This window comes from Mirounga angustirostris, unplaced genomic scaffold (genome assembly GCF_029215605.1).
Source record: "Mirounga angustirostris isolate CCGP_5_RB_7025 unplaced genomic scaffold, mMirAng1.0.hap1 SCAF_12, whole genome shotgun sequence".
Taxonomy (NCBI): Eukaryota; Metazoa; Chordata; class Mammalia; order Carnivora; family Phocidae; genus Mirounga; species Mirounga angustirostris.
The window spans coordinates 12,289,230-12,307,728 of record NW_026991720.1 but is presented as its reverse complement, the minus strand read 5'-3'; the positions used below and the strand labels follow the sequence as shown (position 1 = coordinate 12,307,728).

Here is an 18,499-nt window from a genome sequence, read left to right as displayed (position 1 = left end):
CCCTGGGGTCTTCTGTGTTGGGGGGTTTTGATTACTGAGTCAATCTGTACTCCTCACTGATCTGTTCAGATTTTCTAATTATAAAGTTCTTATGACAGTGAGTTCTAATGCCAAATAGGAAATGCTATGTAAAATGCTTATTAAATGAAATACCTGTGACTTTAGTATCTTCATAATTTCCAGGGTCCTGGGGATGCCTTTCTTCCCCTATGTCTGAAAATTGTTGCAAAGTCCTACATAGTGGTGAAGAGCTTGGACTCTGGAGTCCAGCTTCTAGGATTTGATTTCTGACTGCAAGACTTAACTAGCTATCTATCCTGAAAAAAACAGTTGACGTCTTAAGCTTCATGTAGGGAGGAATATTAGTACCTATTTCATAGGATAGTTGTGAGGATTGAATATTACTTAAAAGCATATAAGAATGGTGTGACACATTGAAAAAGCTTAATAAGTACTGGTTGTGATGATGATGGTAATGATGATGATGATGATGATATTTTTCACCTCTGCAGCAATGAGGAATGAATCCTGAATACTAAGAAGGAATAAACCTTCAATATGTCTCTGGTTCACAGAATTGTGTATTGTGGCTCAGCACTGTCCTGAGGCACACCGCTCCTAAAGTCAGGGATTGGAGATGACTGAACACCATGGGCATCTGGAGCATCAGGTGTCCCCAGTCTAATACAGCTCTCTCCACTAAAATGAATTAGTATCCCCTTTCTTTGTAAATACGTTTCGCTTGTGATACCCAGTGACAAATGTGAGACTCTGAACAGATGTGGGAGGATGAGGGTGGAGCTGGTCAGTAATCCCAGCCTGCCCTATCTGCACTCATTCTCAGCTGGCTTCCTTCTCGGGCATGAATGTGGGTGAAGAGTCTTTTTAAGGTGGTAAGGCTGCTCCTAAGTTTTGTGAAGTAAACAGCCTGGGGATTTCACTAAAAACAAACAATATTTCTGCTCTGTAAAATCTATTACATGTTTATTGAGAACAATATGGGGAAAGAAACAATAGAAATATGAAACAACAATAAAAACTCACTAATTATAACTCCATTTAGCATTGTCCACTATTAGCACATCCAGCATTGCAATGCTTTTTGCTCTGTCCATTCTCTATAATTTTCCCTCAAGTTAATAATTTTTTGACTTTTTCTTAAGTGCAAGCAGTTTTAGGTTCACAACAAAATTGAGAGGAAAGTACAGAGATTTCCCATATACCCTGTGCCCTCACCAGTGCATAGCCTCCCCCATCAGCAACTTCCCCACCAGAATGGTCCATTTGTTACAATGGATGAGCCTACACTGACACACTATTACCCCTCAAAGTCCATAGTTTACCACAGCGTTCACTCTTCTTGCCGTTGTATAGTCCATAGGTTTGGACAAATGTATAATGAATGACATGTATCATTAGAGTATCATATAGAGTATTTTCACTGCCCTAAAAGTCCTCTGGGCTCTGCCTATTCACCCCTTCCCCAACTTCCGGCCCTTGGAAACTACTGGTCTTTTTATTGATGCCATGGTTTTGCCTTTTCTAAAATGTCCTATCTTTCGAATCATATAATATGTAACCTTTTCTGTTTGCTTCTGTCCCTTAGTGATATGCACTTAAGTTTCCTCCATGTTTTTTTGTTGCCTGATAGATCATTTCTTCTTAGCACTGCATCACATTCCATTGGCTGGATGTCCCACAGTTTATTTATCAATACACCTGTGGACAAACATCTCGGTTGCTTCCAAGTTTTGACATTTACAAATAAAGTTGGTATAAACATCCGTATGCAGCTTTGTGTGTAGAGATAAATTTTCATCTCAGTTGTTGGATCATATGGTAAGGCTATAGTTAGGCAAAGCCCATGGCCGAGATGGGGTACAAATAGACGATGATAAGACTGAGCTACTCAGAATACATGAGTATCTCTAAGACTGAATAAAGACTTTTGTATTTGTATCCATTCAATGAGACAGAACTTCTTAATTGACTTTTAAAAATACAACTAAAATAATACTAAGATTGTAAGTAAATATTTTTTTAAAGGTCTTTGAAAATTTGGGGCTCTTGGTCCTCAGTTGGTTAAGCGTCTGCCTTCAGCTCAGGTCATGATCCCAGGGACCTGATATCGAGCCCCACATCAGGCTCTCTGCTCAGTTGGGAGTTGCTTCTCCCTCTCCCTCTCCCGGCCACTCTGCCTGCTTGTGCTCTCTCTCTCTCTCTGTCAAATAAATAAATAAATACATGCATCCATACATAAATGAAATCTTTAAAAAGTAAATAAATAAAGGACTTCAAAAATTTTCCTTCAATACCAAAATCAGTTGCTATAAAAGATGAATGATGAGAATAGTTCCCATTTAAATAATGAATCAAATAAAATTTTTAGGGTTTGAGAGGCTTCTATCTGTCTTATTAAAGCAAATTTCCTCAGATGAACTCATCTCAAGCGTATGCTGAAATTCTTTGCTTGTTAATGGAAAAACTAACAAGTGGATTATGGTGTGTACCAGTATTAAGTTAACTTCCACCAAGCCTACCTATCCTATTTGAGAAAAAATATTTATACAAAGAGCTATCTATCCTATATGAAAATATTTTTTACACAAAGAGCTAAACTTCTATGTGCAGATATCGCTTTACTTTACATAGCTATGAAAGGTCATAACCATGAGGTTGACATTTGAGAGTCATCTTAGAGTTTTCAAGAGCAAGTGATAAGTAAACTCAACTGTTACTATGATTAGACATAGCAAGAAAAAACCATGTTTGTCTCTAGGCAGTTGTTCCTAATTTCAGATTGTTACCTCTCTATATATTTCCTTATTTTTGTCCCAAAGATACCATGTCTTCCTGGATCTTACTGAATTATGAATTAGGTATTTATGTATAGTAAATATATGTTGTTGAGAGATATCTCTTCTGACTCTACAAAGTGGCTTTTTATTTTAAATTGTAGTATGTTTTCATAGGTCTTTTTAAAAAAAAGATCTATTTATTTTAGAGTGAGAGAGAGCACGAGATGGGGGAGGGGCAGAGGGAGAAGGGGAGAGAGAATCCTCAAGTAGACTCCCCACTAAGCCCAACACAGGGCTCGATCCCAGGACCCTGAGATCATGACCTGAGCCAAAATCAAGTTGGCCACTTAACCAACTGAGCCACCTGGGAGCCCCTGTTTTCATAGGTCTTTTTATGTGTTTCTCTGATTATACAGTTGACCTTTGAACAACATGAGTTTGAACTGCATGGGTTCACTTATATGTGGATTTCTTACAGTACAGAACTGCAAATGTATTTTCTCTTCCTTTTGATTTTCTTCTTTTTTTTAAGATTTTATTTATTCATTTGACAGAGAGAGAGTACACGCAGGGGGAGCAGCAGTGGGAGAGGGAGAAGCAGGCTCCCTGCTGAGCAGGGAGCCCAATGTGGAACTCTATCGCAGTACCCTCGGATTATGACCTGAGCTGAAGGCAGACGCTCAACCAACTGAGCCACGCAGGCACCCCTCCTTATGATTTTCTTAATAACATTTTATCTCTACTTTACTTTATGGTAAGAATATAGTATGTAGTACATATAACATACCAAATACGTGTTAATAAACTGTTTACGTTATCAGTAAGGCTCCTGGCCAACAGTAGGCTATTAGTAGTTAAGTTTTGGGGGAGTCATAAGTTATACAAGAATTTTTGACTATGCAGGCTGTTAGTGCCCCAACCATCACATTGTTCAAAGGTCCACTGTACTTTAGAAGCAGGTCTATGCTTTCCACTCACCTACCCCCTTTTTTTAAATTATGTTATGTTAGTCACTGTACAGTACATCATTATTTTTGATGTAGTGTCCCATGGGTTAGCCTGGTGATGCGTATTAAGGAGGGCACATATTGCATGGAGCACTGGGTGTTATACGCAATGAAACAGTCACCCACACCTTTATCCAGTTTGCATGGATCAGCACTACATTCCACAGTCTCTATTTATTTGTTTTCTATTTACCAAGTGAAAATATATATACCGTGAGGGTAGGGTTTTGACTGTTTTGTTCTGCTGTATCTTTAGTGCATAAAACAGGGTTGGCACATTGTAGGTCTTCAGTAAGTATTCATTGAGTAAGTGGTTGAATATATGAATAGAAGAGTTCCATTGTTTCCACTGAGGGACACGCCAGGTTTGTTTAATCAATCATCTATTAAATAGATATTTGAGTTGTTTCTGGATTTTCAGGATTTCATAGATAATATACCGATAAGCTCCCTAGATGACTCTAGTAGAGACTGTGGCTGCCTCCTTAACATCCACTCCTCCTTCTCTTGGTGACCACCCTTATAACTACTCAGTTAACCAAACATATACCAAGTAGGCCAGATTTCTTGCAGAATGAAAAGTCCACCCCTTGCTGTGACACTACACCATGTCGCTTCATTGTAAATTAATCAGCATAATCCCATTTGATTGTTGTCTCAGGGTTGTGCAAGTGACCAAATTCAGCTAAAGACACACAGTGTGATGTCTGCCAGGGGCATCTGGGAAAGAAGCTTTCTAGATCTACTGGGAGCAACTTTGTTTATCTCCCTGGATACAGAAGAGGGAGAATCGGGCCCCGAGGGCCATTTTGATCACAAGGCTTTATCCCTAGGATAAACTGACAGTAACGACAGGAAATGACAGAAATGCACAGGGCAGAGCCCAGAATAAGTTGGGTCCTTGACATTTTTGCATTGCTGAATCAAAACATCCTCGAAGCCTTCCCCATTTCTAAGCTTCCACTGGTGCATTTTTAAAGACCAAATGAGTTGGATATTCTATTCCTTGCAACCGAATGACTTCTAAATGGTACATTCCCATTTATACTTGGTTTTTGTTTTTATATCCATGTTTTAATAGGATAGAGTTCTAGAAGTGAAGTTGCTGGGTCAAAGAGTATACAGATTTTACATTTTAATATAAATTTACAAATTACAAAGAGTCAGATTTTAAAAAGACAAGAGAGAAAGTGACAAAAGAGGTTGAAAAGAGTCTATTGAATGGTATCAAGAAATAGGATTTGTTTGTTTTTTTCATACTTCTCTTTGGGCCTGCCCTGATCTCTCATCTTTTATCTGTCTCACTTAGCCTGTCCAATCTCTGAATCTGCACTCTACTTGGACTGAGGTGGGTAGGTGTATACTGGTGGTGGTGATGGAGTGGAACAGAAGGCATTTCAGAGGAAACAGGAGCATCTTTAAGCTCATTTGCTTCTGGAGAGAAGCCTGAGATGTTTAGTTAGGGTAGATCTAAAGCTACGGATTTTAACAAAGAGGAGTTATATATGAAATTAATTTAGGCTCTATGCAAACATAAAAGCAACTCAATGAGAACTATGGAAATAAGACAGGACAGCTTAGTTATGACCAAATAGTTAAGAGCCTTGAATGCAAGGCTAAGGAATTTGGGCTCCATCCTGGAGGCATTGACAAGGCGATATTAAGGGCTCAGGACTGCTCCCTATGCATGTGCCATCCAGAGTTACAGAGGAATAGAAATTTGGTAATGGGGTGTGTACCTTGCCATACTTTCCTCTTCCAAGATACCCGGTAGGGACTGCATGTTCGTGTCCCCCCCCCCCCCACCAAATGTATGTGCTCAAACCCTAATCCACAGTGGGATGGTATTAGGAGGTAGGGCCTTCACAAGGTTTAGATAAGGTCATAAAGGTGGAGCCCCGTGATGGGATTAGTGTCCTTATAAGAAGAGACTAGAGCCCTCTCTCTGCCATGTGAGGACACAGTGAGAAGGCCACTGTCTACAAGCCGGGAAGTGGGCTCCCACTATTTCCATGGCACATTGGACTTCCCAGCCTCCTGAACCATGAGAAATTAGTTTGTGGTTTAAGCCACCTGGGCTATGGCATTTTTGTTATAGCCATCTAAACTAAGACAATATCCCTTCTTCACCTTATTCCTGAGGTTGTGAACCTTTCCCCCTTTCAGACCTCCTCCACCTGCTCCAGTGTTTCCATGCTCAGATCCCATGATATCTTCTTCCTGGATCTACACCGGATATGCATAAGAATCATGTGTTGGGACCTGTACTCCAAACGAACTCTGTAGACAAAGCTTCTATGAACTGGATGTAATAGATCTATTTTTACAAATGTCCAAAAGTGCATTTGCGCTTTCTTTTTCTTAGAGTTCAAAATACTACATTATTTGGACTGGGATTTGGGGGACTGCTGGTGGAAGAGGGGCACAGATTGCTTGCAGACATCATGGCTGCTATAGCAATAAAACCCCAGTGGGAAAACAAGAAAGATCTCAGAGAAGGGGAACATATAAGTCGGTAAAACCTTGGAGAATGCAGGACATCGGTGATTTGTAAAAATTTCTCCACCTGGTGGTTTCCCTCATCTAGCCTCACAGAGTTTCAGATAGATTAGAGCACAGAAGGAGCCCGTGGTGTCCCAGCAGCGGCAATGCATTGGGAATCAAGACGGCTGGAGCTTGGTCTCCACCTGACTATGAGCTTGTCGAGAGACTTTGGGCAGTTGATTTTCACATTCTGCACCTTGGTGTCATCATCTGTTCAAAAATGTGATGGTAACATTGACCTCTAAGCTTATCCATACTTATATCCTCAGTGGACCACACAGAGCCTAGCAGATAGTAGTTGATCAGTAAATTCATTTTGAGCAGGCTGAATGAATCATGACATCACCTCTCCATTTCTATCTTTGTGTAATTGTTCAATTCCGAGTCTACCCTCTTACTCAGAAGCCGGTTTGAAGAGAAAGTTCATAAATATTAAGTAAGGACAGTTTTTGGACACATGCAATGTGGAACAAAGTGTTTTTATTTGATATTGTTTTCAGGCATGGTTGGAAGGTGAAGGTGACTAACGGGATGGTGCATAGAGCGGTACACATGCTTACATGCTTAGTTGGCAGTGATGGTCCGCCGAATCCAGCTCACGTAGTTGCAGACCTTGGTGTAGACACCAGGTTTGCCTTTTTGAGCACAGCCGATACCCCAGGAGACAATGCCCTGGAGCTCTCTGTTGCAGACCACAGGGCCACCAGAATCACCCTGCACAAGAGGGAAGAGGCAGTAAGAACTCCCAACTATGCCAAGATGGGAGAAAGGCAAAAATCCTGTTTCTCCATTACCCTGGGTCCATTTTCTCAGGTAGCTGATTCTCTAGGAAGCACCCTTCCTTCCCCTGGAAATCCAGTTCTCAATCTCTGACAGCATGCCTCTCCTTTCTCCTCCCTCCTCCTAGCTCCTGCTCTTTTCTTAGTTGTAGGCATGCAGGGCCAAGAAGAGGTGAGGACTGGTGAGTGCAGTGCTGCCCAGCTAGCCCTGCTTTTATCAGAAAGCTTCCTTCTACAACATACCTCCTCAGCAGGGTGCCTGGATGTCCTGTTTGTACATCATCTTCTGTGTATCTTTTTACTCTTGGCCTTAGACATTAATGTCTCAAAAAGAAAATTTATCACTGATCCCAAATCTCTCCGTGGTCCCTTATAATCCATCCCAGAGACAGCTTTTCAATCTGTGTTTTGGGAAAGGGAACTAAAGTGGAAGGGCATGAAGTTCTGCTGAAATGAGTACAAAGAAACTGACCTGGCAGGCATCCTTTCCACCCTGCAGGTAGCCCAGACAGATCATGTTGCTGCTGATCTTGCCAGGGTAGGCATTGCGGCAAGTGCTGTCAGAGAGGATGGGTGCTCGAAGACACTGCAGGGCATCAGGAAACTTTTCTGATGGGTGCAACAGTAAAAATGGAAGAATATTTTCCACAGGATTCCTAGAAAATTTTCCCAATCTCCCCCCCGCCCCCCAACACCTTCCCTACTCTCTCAGATTGCCAGTAACTTCTATTTTGGAAGAACAACTGTTATCTGGAAAGTCTTTCCAACAGTTTTAGTCAATAAGTGTTCTCTCTGACATTAGCATCATTGACAATAGATCTCAAATCTAGACTATGTCTCAAGCAATTCTCTACTTTAGGCAGTACCCAAGCCTTCTGTTCTGTTTACCTCCTCAGTTTCTACTTCTTTGCAAATCACTAATCACACTTCAGTTGAATATCTGCCATCTTTATCATAGCTCATTTTTGTTGTGTTTTCCAGCAAAGGGATCTTCCTAAGACTCCATATGTCTACAAACTATCCTCTAGGAATCTTGCCTTGAGTGACAATTTGGACTAACTGACCCTCGACATGTCTTTCCCTAGAAGGGAAATCCCTTCTAGGATTTCCAGAGTTGGCGCTTTTGTTCCCTGTGACATTTACCCCCAGTGCTCTGGAGATTCCCCCAGCCAGAGATGAGGCACTGGGTACCAGCAGCCGCACAGGATTTTGGCAGAGAGACAGCAGACACTCGAGAGTTGAGGGTGGCAGGCGAACTCAGTTTAATCAGCATGATGTCATTATCAAAAGTTTTTTCATTGTATTTGGGGTGGCGGATGACCTTGGCTGAATTGATGAATTGCTCAGCACCCTCAGAGACTGCGATGTTGTGTTCTCCCAGATGCACCTGGATTCGGCTGGATTAAAGGATGCAAAGTTCCTTGAGGGCCAACTTGAGCTTTTCCCCTTTCCCTGTTCACCCCATTCATGAGCATCAGCATGAACACCATCCCCGGTAAGCATTTCCACACATAGGTAATTGTGCACTAAAGGGAGCCCTACCAGTCATGGTGCAGGTGAGAGTAACTCTTAGGTGGGTGTCCCTACCAGTATAGACTTATAGCCCACCATCGTGTTAGAAAGTTATTTCCCATGACTAAGTGATGCCAATAAAAAGATGGGAGGTGAAACAGGAATTGGTGGTGACTATTCAGCACCTGTTACGCCTCCTCTGGTTGAGATTACCGATTACTGTAGGGAGATGTGGCAGGAATCAGAGACATGAAAGAATTTTAAGGGGGCAGAATGAATTGTGCTTATTTTTAGTGTTTACTGGAAGCTTCATGTGGGTTATTACCTCCATACGCCATTTTTTTCCTGATTGAGCTATCATGATTAGGACTATTTATTGATAATGCTCTTAAGCTAGTTCTAAGTATATTTCATCACTCACTAGCTCCCCTCTATGTCTTTGGTACCATCATTTGGAAGGACATCAAGGAACTCTAAGTTTACTTTTCCATGTAAACGTGCCTCAGTGCATCATTCAGTGCCTGGGAGCAATGATGAGGCTCTTAGAATCTGAATGCTCTGCCCTCAAGTATAACTGTGCAGTTTACCCTGATTGTGTTTGGTAGAGTTGGAGCATGAGTTGATTTGAGAAAACAGGGATGTGAGGACTGGTTACTTACGACTTGTAGCAGTGAGCTGCGGACACCACCCACTGGGAATTGATGAGGGAGCCGCCACAGAAGACGTAGCCCAAGTTCAGGAATACCTGGTAGGGGACAGAATTCTTCTGACAGGTGTAGCCCCCAATGATCTTGTCATCATCATCAATGGGGAAAGCAACTGACAAAGAAAAATTGGAAACAATCAGGTAAACAGATCCACCTTGGAGTTTCTACTTACCTCAAAGTTTTTGCAGATTAACTAGTAAAGAGAAGATAATGTTTTCCCTTGACACATAATCAGGAAATGGTGAATACATAATTTTTACATATTTTTCCCCAAATCTCATTATTCTATTCCTTTAACACATACCCTACTTATACTATTATGTGTCTAATTTTTTAATTTATGCTTTAAATTTGATATACTGTTTTTTAACATAAGCAACACACACACACACACACACACACAAACACACACACACCTCGATCAGAGACTCTATGTAATAAATGCCCTGAGCATTACTATCTAAGGGTATAAAGAATACTTTTTATACAAAACTTTGCTCAACAGTCACGTAAATAAGCTTAATAAGGTTTTACAGTAACCATGCTTATGTTTATTTTTGGTAGTTGGTATAGGATAGATATCCCCATGAAGTAACAGAAAGGACGATTTTAGAAGCCCCCTAAGAATACTCAGGCCTGGAAGGAATTGGGAGTTTTGTATTCTTGTTCCCCCAATTTCTCTTTTTGGTTCTTGCCTAAAATTTTCATGAAATAATTTCATAGAACATTATATAGTTTTCCTTTCCAATCTTTCCCCTTATCTCAATTTTCTTCCCAACATTTTAAAATTTACTCAGCATTCTGAAGTCTGCCCACTGATTTATTAAGATTTGGATGGCTCCCAAAGTCTATGATTATATTGTATGTACCCTATTTCCCAAGTATTTTAAAGTAATTTTGGGAAAGCCATTTCCATATGTATAGACTAATGTATTGAATTTATACCTGTCTAATTGGGGAAAGTTTAATAGTAAGATTTGTATAAATTTGGTAGTATAAAAAACAGAAATAGACATTTTTCTTTCTTTTGGTGATTAAATGATACATTATTTTACACCAGAGAGATTTCATTAGCAAAAATGTTGTAAAACCCAGCCCATAGCTTTTATTCATGAGAAATGAAGTACCTTCACCTGTTAAGGTCCTTGTGAAGATGCCCATCAGTGTAGAAGAGATGCAGGCTCTGACCCTCATAGAGTCTTCAGTGAGCCCAAGACTAGTCACTAGTCCCAATTTTCACTTCCAGTTATTAATTCCAAATGCTTAGAAAGGTCAAAACAACATTTCCTTAATGTTAACTCTCCTTTCCTTTTTCTTTTCTCCATAGATTTTTCCTTGAAGTTCAGGGCAATTTCTGCCTCCTTATACTTTCTAGGCTAATTACTCTTACTCACTATCATCTTTCCCCCACAAGGGAGATTTAATTATGTATAGACATTTGTACGACTGTAATCCCCCTCTTACTGTTACTGTGGTTTTTGTTATGCTTGGTTAACCAGAGTCACGAAGCAGATGATCCATTTTCTGATGTGTCCTCCAAAGATCATTATAGCCTCACACTACGTTACAATACCTATATCATTTACCCCACTTCATCTCATCACGTAGGCATTTTATCACCTCACATCATCACAAGAAAGGTGAGTACAGTACAATAAGTTATTTTGAGAGAGAGACAGAAGAGCACAGTCACATAACTTTTATTACAGTACATTGTTATAATTGTCCTGTTATTATTAGTTTTATTGGTAATCCCTTACTGTGCCTAATTTGTAAATTAAACTTTATCATGGGTATGTATATGCGGGGGGAAAAACACAGTATATATAGGGTTCAGTACTATCTGTGGCTTCAGACATCTACTGGGGGTGGATGTAGCTGCTGCAGAAAAGAGAGGACTACTATATATGCTGTCATTTCAATATTTTAAGCTTCTTGAATACAGAGATTCTATTCAACATTCATTGTTGTCTTTCAGAGTACAAAGTGCAAACAAATACATCATGGACACCCACTGATTCATTTATTATTATTATAGGCTCACCAGTGGCTCCCAGCAGGGCAAGGAAGATGAAGGTCTTCATCGTTGCTCCCTGGATCTGGACTGGGGAGAGTGATGAACATTTCTCATCCACAACTATTTATACCTCCAGGTTTGATATCGACACCCATGGCCATGGGTGCCAGAAAAGCGGTTTTACTGGAAACTCACAAATCCAAATTTAGAATTCAATTCTGTGCCAAATTGAAGATAATTCAGCATCAGATTTAAACATTAGCTTTTGTCTACTTTTCCAGAAGTTTATGGGAATTGAAGTAATAATCCCACCTGGTGCGATGTGTTCCCCATAATAGAAAAGTATATTGGAGTAAGGTCACGGAATGGGGCTATAGGTGTCCTATTTCCCAAACAAAAATCTTAGGTACTTGGTTGTCTCAGCTGTGAATTTTCATCTTGACGACCATCTTGAACACTACCCCCTTGATGTTTAATTAACATTGGCTCTTTCATTATTATATTCTTCTCTGGTATCTCTGGCCTTGGATATCCATGTTAACTTTCCATTATTAACAGGGACAACTTGTTTCCTTGAGAAAAGAAAAATTGTTCTGAATTGAAGCTATGATCGATCTAGACAGAAGAGTGAAAAAATCACTTATATTTACTAGAACTTACTATATACTTTACATATATAAGAACTTTGCATATATTAATTTAGTAATTCTCATTACAAGCCTTGAAGTTACCTATTACCCTCCCCACTTTATATATAGGAAAACTGAGGCACACAAAATTGCAGGAGACTTGACCAAAATCACATAGCAAGTACATGGTGGTGTAAGGCTTCCAACCCAGGAAATCTGGCTTCAGAGTCTGTGTGCTTAACTGCTGTACAACACTTCCCGCATAAGTTCGCCACATTCTGGACACGATGATAATGCAGAAATCTTGGCCAATGATAATAGAATTGAAATTTATGGAGTGCTTCCTATGTGTCAGGCACTGTGGATGGGATTTATATACATCAATTCATTCAATCCTTACCAACTGCTTCATAAGTGGTGTTCTAATTTTTACCATTTTATAGATGGGGAAGGTGAAGCTTAGAGAAATTACATGTTTTGCTCAAAGTTTTATACTCTTCAGTGCTCAACACAGGGTTCAAACTCAAGCAGCCTCATTTCAGGGGTCGTGTCCTCCACTGTGATGCCATAAACAGAATTAAGGAGAACAATCTGAACTCTACCAAATTAAGGGATGACTCTAGGGAGCAGATAGAATTCTTAGAATAATCTAAGAAATGTGTTCCTGGAGCAGTTGTCATAATTAATGAGGTATGGCAGAAGTATCCAGAATAAGTGAATCTCAGGAAGAACTAACCTCTAACTACATATAACCAGAGTCTACTCCCACACATCTGAATGGCCTACCAGGATGTTTCTTCTGCTTTAGCAAATCATCCCTCCTGAAGTAGTTTGTTTCTTTTACATTTGAAATTTTTCTGATAAAAAGATGATTAACTAGAAGACAGAATTGACATTTGGGGCCAGGTAATTCTGTGTTGTGGGGACTGCCCTGCACTCTGTAGGATATTTATTAGTGTCCCTGGTCTTAGTTACAAGTACCACTAGCCCCTCCTCAGAGTTGTGATAACCATAATATCTCCAGACATTGCTAAATGTTCCCTTGGGGTCAAAATCATTCCCAGTTGGGAACAACCGATCTAAGGAAAAAAGATGGGCAAAGTAGCTTCTGAGGCCATAGCCATGGGAAAGTGCCTTGAACGTTAGGACAATGTAGGCACTCATTAACTACTGAATGAATGGCACATAAGGCAGGGGAGTTGCTCTTTTCTGATCCCAAATATCTCAGGAGTCCTGATGTATCTGCTGACATTTTTCCTCCCCTCTCTGTGACGTAGCCTTTCTTTGTTGTTTCCTCCTCCCTTTGTGACTCTGTCCCCCCTCTCTCTGCCCCACTTGGCATCTCCCTTCTTCTAAAGGGTCCCTCTGCCATTCTCAGAGACTCACCAAACACTGAGATATGAAATACATTTAATAAATCATCCCCTACCCCCATTTTTATGATGAGGAAGCTGTGGTCCTCATGGAAGTTATTGGAAAAGTCAGAACTCAGAACTGAATCTCTGGATTTCCTCTGACATGTTGAACTTTATCTGAGCCCTGTGCTCCCAGAAAACAGTGACTGTTGGGGCACCTGGGTGGCTCAGTCATTGAGTATCTGCCTTCAGCTCAGGTCATGATCCCAGAGTCCTGGGATCGAGCCCCACTTTGGGCTCCTTGCTCAGCGGGAAGCCTGCTTCTCCCTCTCCCACTCCCCCTGCTTGTGTTCTCTCTCTCACTATGTCTTTCTGTTAAAAAACCTCAGAATTTTGAAAATGAAATCTTGCCATTTGCAATGACGTGGTTGGAACTAGAGGGTATTATGCTAAGCAAAATAAGTCAATCAGAGAAAGACAAGTATCATATGATCTCACTGATATGAGGAATTTGAGAAACAAGACAGAGGATCGTAGGGGAAGGGAGGGAAAAATGAAACAAGATGAAACCAGAGAGGGAGACAAATCTTAAGAGTCTCTTAAATCAGGAAACAAACTGAGGGTTGCTGGAGAGCAGGGGGGTGGGGGGGATGTGGTGGCTGGGTGATGGATGTTGGGTAGGGTATGTGCTATGGTGAGAACTGTGAATTGTGTAAGACTGATGAATCACAGACCTGTACCCCTGAACAAATACATTATGTGTTAATAAAAAAAAATCCTCAGAATTTTGTGTTCAGGGAAATGGCTTACCACAAAGAACTACCCTTCCACACAGGAGTTACTAGAGACTTTGTCCACTCTCTCTCGTGGCTCCCATAAAACTCAGGATGACTCCCTTATTTACCTGTGACAAGACCAAACACAGACCTTTCCCCTTTTATTTCCACCTGCTGAGGTGGCCAAATAGACTCTCCAACTTCCTATTCTTTGTCTCATGAATGATTAGCTAAGCTTAGAATTCTTTTTTCCCTGAAACTGGCTAGACACAGAGAAAACTTTTTGTTCAGCTGACTGAGAAATCCCCTGACTTCAAAACAATTGGTTTTCTCAATGACAAATTTCCCCACCTGTAACTTGTTTCTTTCTCCCTATAGAAGTCTTAAGGCAAAACCATCCTGCTGAGACACTCTGATCTTTGGATCTGGGGTGCTCTTACTGCAATAGTCAGAATAAAATCAATCTTCTCATTTGTTCAGTTTTTGCCTTTGACTTTTATTGCTCTTCAATGCACTACACTCCTGTTTATAAGAGCCTTACATGACAACCTCTTGACTGCCTACCCACTGAAGATTTATGAGACAAATAGTGGGTTCCATCGGGGATATTGGTCTACAATTTTCTTTTAGTGTCCTTCCTTCTCTGGCTTTGGTGTCAGGCTCACATTGGCTTCATACAATGAATTCATAAGTGTTCCCTCCTTTTCAGCTTTTTGGAAGTGTCTGAGAGGGATGGGTGTTAATTCCTCTTTAGATGTTTGGTAGAAATGGCCAGTGAGGTCATCTGGCCCTGGGGTGTTCTGTGTTGGGAAGTTTTTGATTACTGAGTCAATCGGTACTCCTCACTGATCTGTTCAGATTTTCTAATTATAAAGTTCTTATGACCGTGAGTTCTAATGTCAAATAAGAAATGCTATGTAAAATGCTTATTAAATAAAATAACTGTGATTTTAGTATCTCTGTATTTTCCAGGGTTCTGGGGATGCCTTTCTTCCCCTTTGTCTGAAAATTGTTGCAAAGTCCTACATAGTGGTGAAAAGCTTGGACTCTGGAGTCCAGCTTCTAGGATATGATTCCTGACTGCAAGACTTACCAGCTGTCTTATCCCGAAAAATACAGTTGACATCTTAAGCTTCATGTAGGGAGGAATATTAATACCTATTTCATAGGATAGTTGTGAGGATTGAGTATTACTTAAAAGCATGTAAGAATGGTATGACACATTTTAGGATTGTTTGTTCCAGTACTTTGAAAAATGTCATTGGAATTTTGATCAGGATGGCATTGAAGGTATAGATTGCTCTGGGCAGCATAGACATTATAACAATGTTTATTCTTCCGATCCATGAGCATGGAATGTTTTTTCATCTTTTTGTGTCTTCTTTAATTTCTTTCATGGGTGTTCTGTAGTTCCTAGAGTATAGATCTTTTACCTCTTTTGCTAGGTTTATTCCGAGGTATCTTATGGTTTTTGGTGCTATTGTAAATGGAATCATTTCTCTAATTTCTCTTTCTACAGTTGCATTGTTAGTGTATAAGAAAGCAACTGATTTCTGTGCATTGATTTTGTATCCTGCCACATTACTGAATTGCTGTATGAATTCTAGTAATTTGGGGGTGGAGTCTTTTAGGTTTTCCACATAAAGTATCATGTCGTCTGCAAAAAGAGAGAGTTTGACTTCTTTGCCAATTTGAATACCTTTTATTTCTTTTTGTTGTCTGATTGCTGTTGCTAGGACTTCTAGTGCTATGTTGAACAATAGTGGCAAGAGTGGGCCTCCTTGACGTGTTCCTGATCTTAAGGGAAAAGCTCTCAGCTTTTCCCCATTGAGGATGATATTCGCTGTGGGTTTTTCATAGATGGATTTGCATGGAATCAGAAAAGACCCTGAATCACCAAGGAAATGTTGAAAAAGAAAAACAAAGCTGGGGGCATCACGTTGCCCAATTTCAAGCTATATTACTAAGCAGTGATCACCAAGACAGCATGGTACTGGCACAAAAACAGACATATAGACCAATGAAACAGAATAGAGAGCCCAGATATGGACCCTCAACTCTATGGTCAAATAATCTTCAACAAAGCAGGAAAAAATATGCAATGGAAAAAAGACAGTCTCTTCAATAAATGGTGCTGGGAAAATTGGACAGCCACGTGCAGAAGAATGAAACTCAACCATTCTCTAACACCATACACAAAGATAAACTCAAAATGGATAAAAGACCTCAATGTGAGATAGGAATCCATCAAAATCCTAGAGGAGAACATAGGCAGTAACCTCTTTGACATCGGCCACAGCAACTTCTTTCAAGATACATCTCCAAAGGCTAGTGAAATGAAAGCAAAAATGAACTTTTGGGACTTCATCAAGATAAAAAGCTTCTGCACAGCAAAGGAAACAGTCAACAAAACAAACAGGCAGCCCACAGAATGGGAGAAGATATTTGCAAATGACACTACAGATAAAGGACTGGTATCCAAGATCTATAAAGAACTTCTCAATCTCAACACCCAAAAAACAAATAATCAAGTCCATAAATGGGCAGAAGACATGAACAGACACTTCTCCGAAGAAGACATACAAATGGCTAACAGACACATGAGAAAATGTTCATCATCATTAGCCATCAGGGAAATTCAAATCAAAACCACATTGAGATACCACCTTACACCAGTTAGAATGGCAAAAATGGACAAGGCAAGAAACAAGAAATGTTGGAGAGGTTGTGGAGAAAGCGGAACCCTCTTACACTGTTGGTGGGAATGCAAGCTGGTACAGCCACTTTGGAAAACAGTGTGGATGTGCCTCAAAAAATTAAAAATAGAGCTACCCTATGACCCAGTAATTGCACTCCTGGGTATTTACCCCAAAGACACAGATGTAGTGAAAAGAAGGGCCATATGCACCCCAATGTTCATAGCAGCAATGTCTGCAAGCCAAACTGTAGAGAGAGCCTAGATGCCCTTCAACAGATGAATGGATAAAGAAGATGTGGTCCATATATACAATGAAATATTACGCAGCCATCAGAAAGGATGAATACCCAACTTTTACATCAACATGGATGGGACTGGAGGAGATTATGCTAAGTGAAATAAGTCAAGCAGAGAAAGTCAATCATCATATGGTTTCACTTATTTGTGGAACATAAGGAATAGCATGGAGGACATTAAGAGAAGGAAAGGAAAAATGAGGGGCAGGAAATCGGAGGGAGAGATGAACCATGAGAGACTATGGACTCTGAGAAACAAACTGAGGGTTTTAGAGGGGAGAGGGGGTGGTGGGATGGGTTAGCCTGGTGATGGGTATTAAGGAGGGCACGTACTGCATGGAGCACTGGGTGTTATATAAAAACAATGAATCGTGGATCACTACATCAAAAGCTAATGATGTATGGTGGCTAACATAACATAATAAAATAAAATTTAAAAAAAGAATGGTGTGACACATTGAAAAAGCTTAATAAGTACTGGTTGTGATGATGATGGTGATGATGATGATGATGATATTTTTCACCTCCGCAGCAATGAGGAATGAATCCTGAATACTAAGAAGGAATAAACCTTCAATATGTCTCTGGTTCACAGAATTGTGTATTGTGGCTCAGCACTGTCCTGGGGCACACTGCTCCTAAAGTCAGGGATTGGCGATTATTGAACACCATGGGCATCTGGAGCACCGGGTGTCCCCAGTCTAATACAGCTCTCTCCACTAAAATGAATTAGTATCCCCTTTCTTTGTAAATACGTTTCGCTTGTGATACCCAGTGACAAATGTGAGACTCTGAACAGATGTGGGAAGATGAGGGTGGAGCTGGTCAGTAATCCCAGCCTGCCCTATCTGCACTCATTCTCAGCCGGCTTCCTTCTTGGGCATGAATGTGGGTGAAGAGTCTTTTTAGGGTGGTAAGGGCTGCTCCTAAGTTCTGTGAAGTAAACAGCCTGGGGATTTCACCAAAAACAAACAATATTTCTGCTCTGTAAAATCTATTACATGTTTATTGAGAACAATATGGGGAAAGAAACAATAGAAATATGAAACAATAAAAACTCACTAATTATAACTCCATTTAGCGTTGTCCACTATTAGCACATCCAGCATTGCAATACTTTTTGCTCTGCCCATTCTCTATAATTTTCCCTCAACAAAGAAAGTCAATAATTTTTTGACTTTTTTTTAAGTGCAAGCAGTTTTAGGTTCACAACAAAATTGAGAGGAAAGTACAGAGATTTCCCATATACCCTGTGCCCTCACCAGTGCATAGCCTCCCCCATCAGCAACTTCTCCACCAGAATGGTCCATTTGTTACAATGGATGAGCCTACACTGACACACTATTACCCCTCAAAGTCCATAGTTTACCACAGCGTTCAC

The 18,499-nt window shown here is 40.4% G+C and overlaps 1 protein-coding gene across 1 annotated transcript; it reads right to left on the bottom strand.

Moving 5' to 3' along the window:
* Positions 1-6,817: 6,817 nt before the first annotated feature.
* On the bottom strand, positions 6,818-18,251 carry LOC123841970 (serine protease 1-like). The gene is made up of 6 exons (XM_064575628.1): positions 18,181-18,251; positions 17,597-17,673; positions 9,300-9,459; positions 8,272-8,525; positions 7,601-7,737; positions 6,818-7,063 (listed from the first exon to the last, which is right to left on the bottom strand). The coding sequence occupies exons 1-6, from the start codon at positions 18,249-18,251 to the stop codon at positions 6,914-6,916; spliced, it is 849 nt and encodes a 282-aa protein (XP_064431698.1). The 3' UTR covers positions 6,818-6,913.
* Between the last annotated feature and the right edge of the window lie 248 nt (positions 18,252-18,499).

Coding starts and splice junctions, on each gene's coding strand:
- LOC123841970 (XM_064575628.1), bottom strand. CDS start 18,251: ATGGGCAGAGCAAAAAGTATTGCAATGCTGGATGTGCTAATAGTGGAC. Junction 8,526..9,299: donor GCAGCTCACTGCTACAAGTC/GTAAGTAACCAG, acceptor CCTTTAATCCAG/CCGAATCCAGGTGCATCTGG. Junction 7,738..8,271: donor GAATCTCCAGAGCACTGGGG/GTAAATGTCACA, acceptor TGCACCCATCAG/AAAAGTTTCCTGATGCCCTG.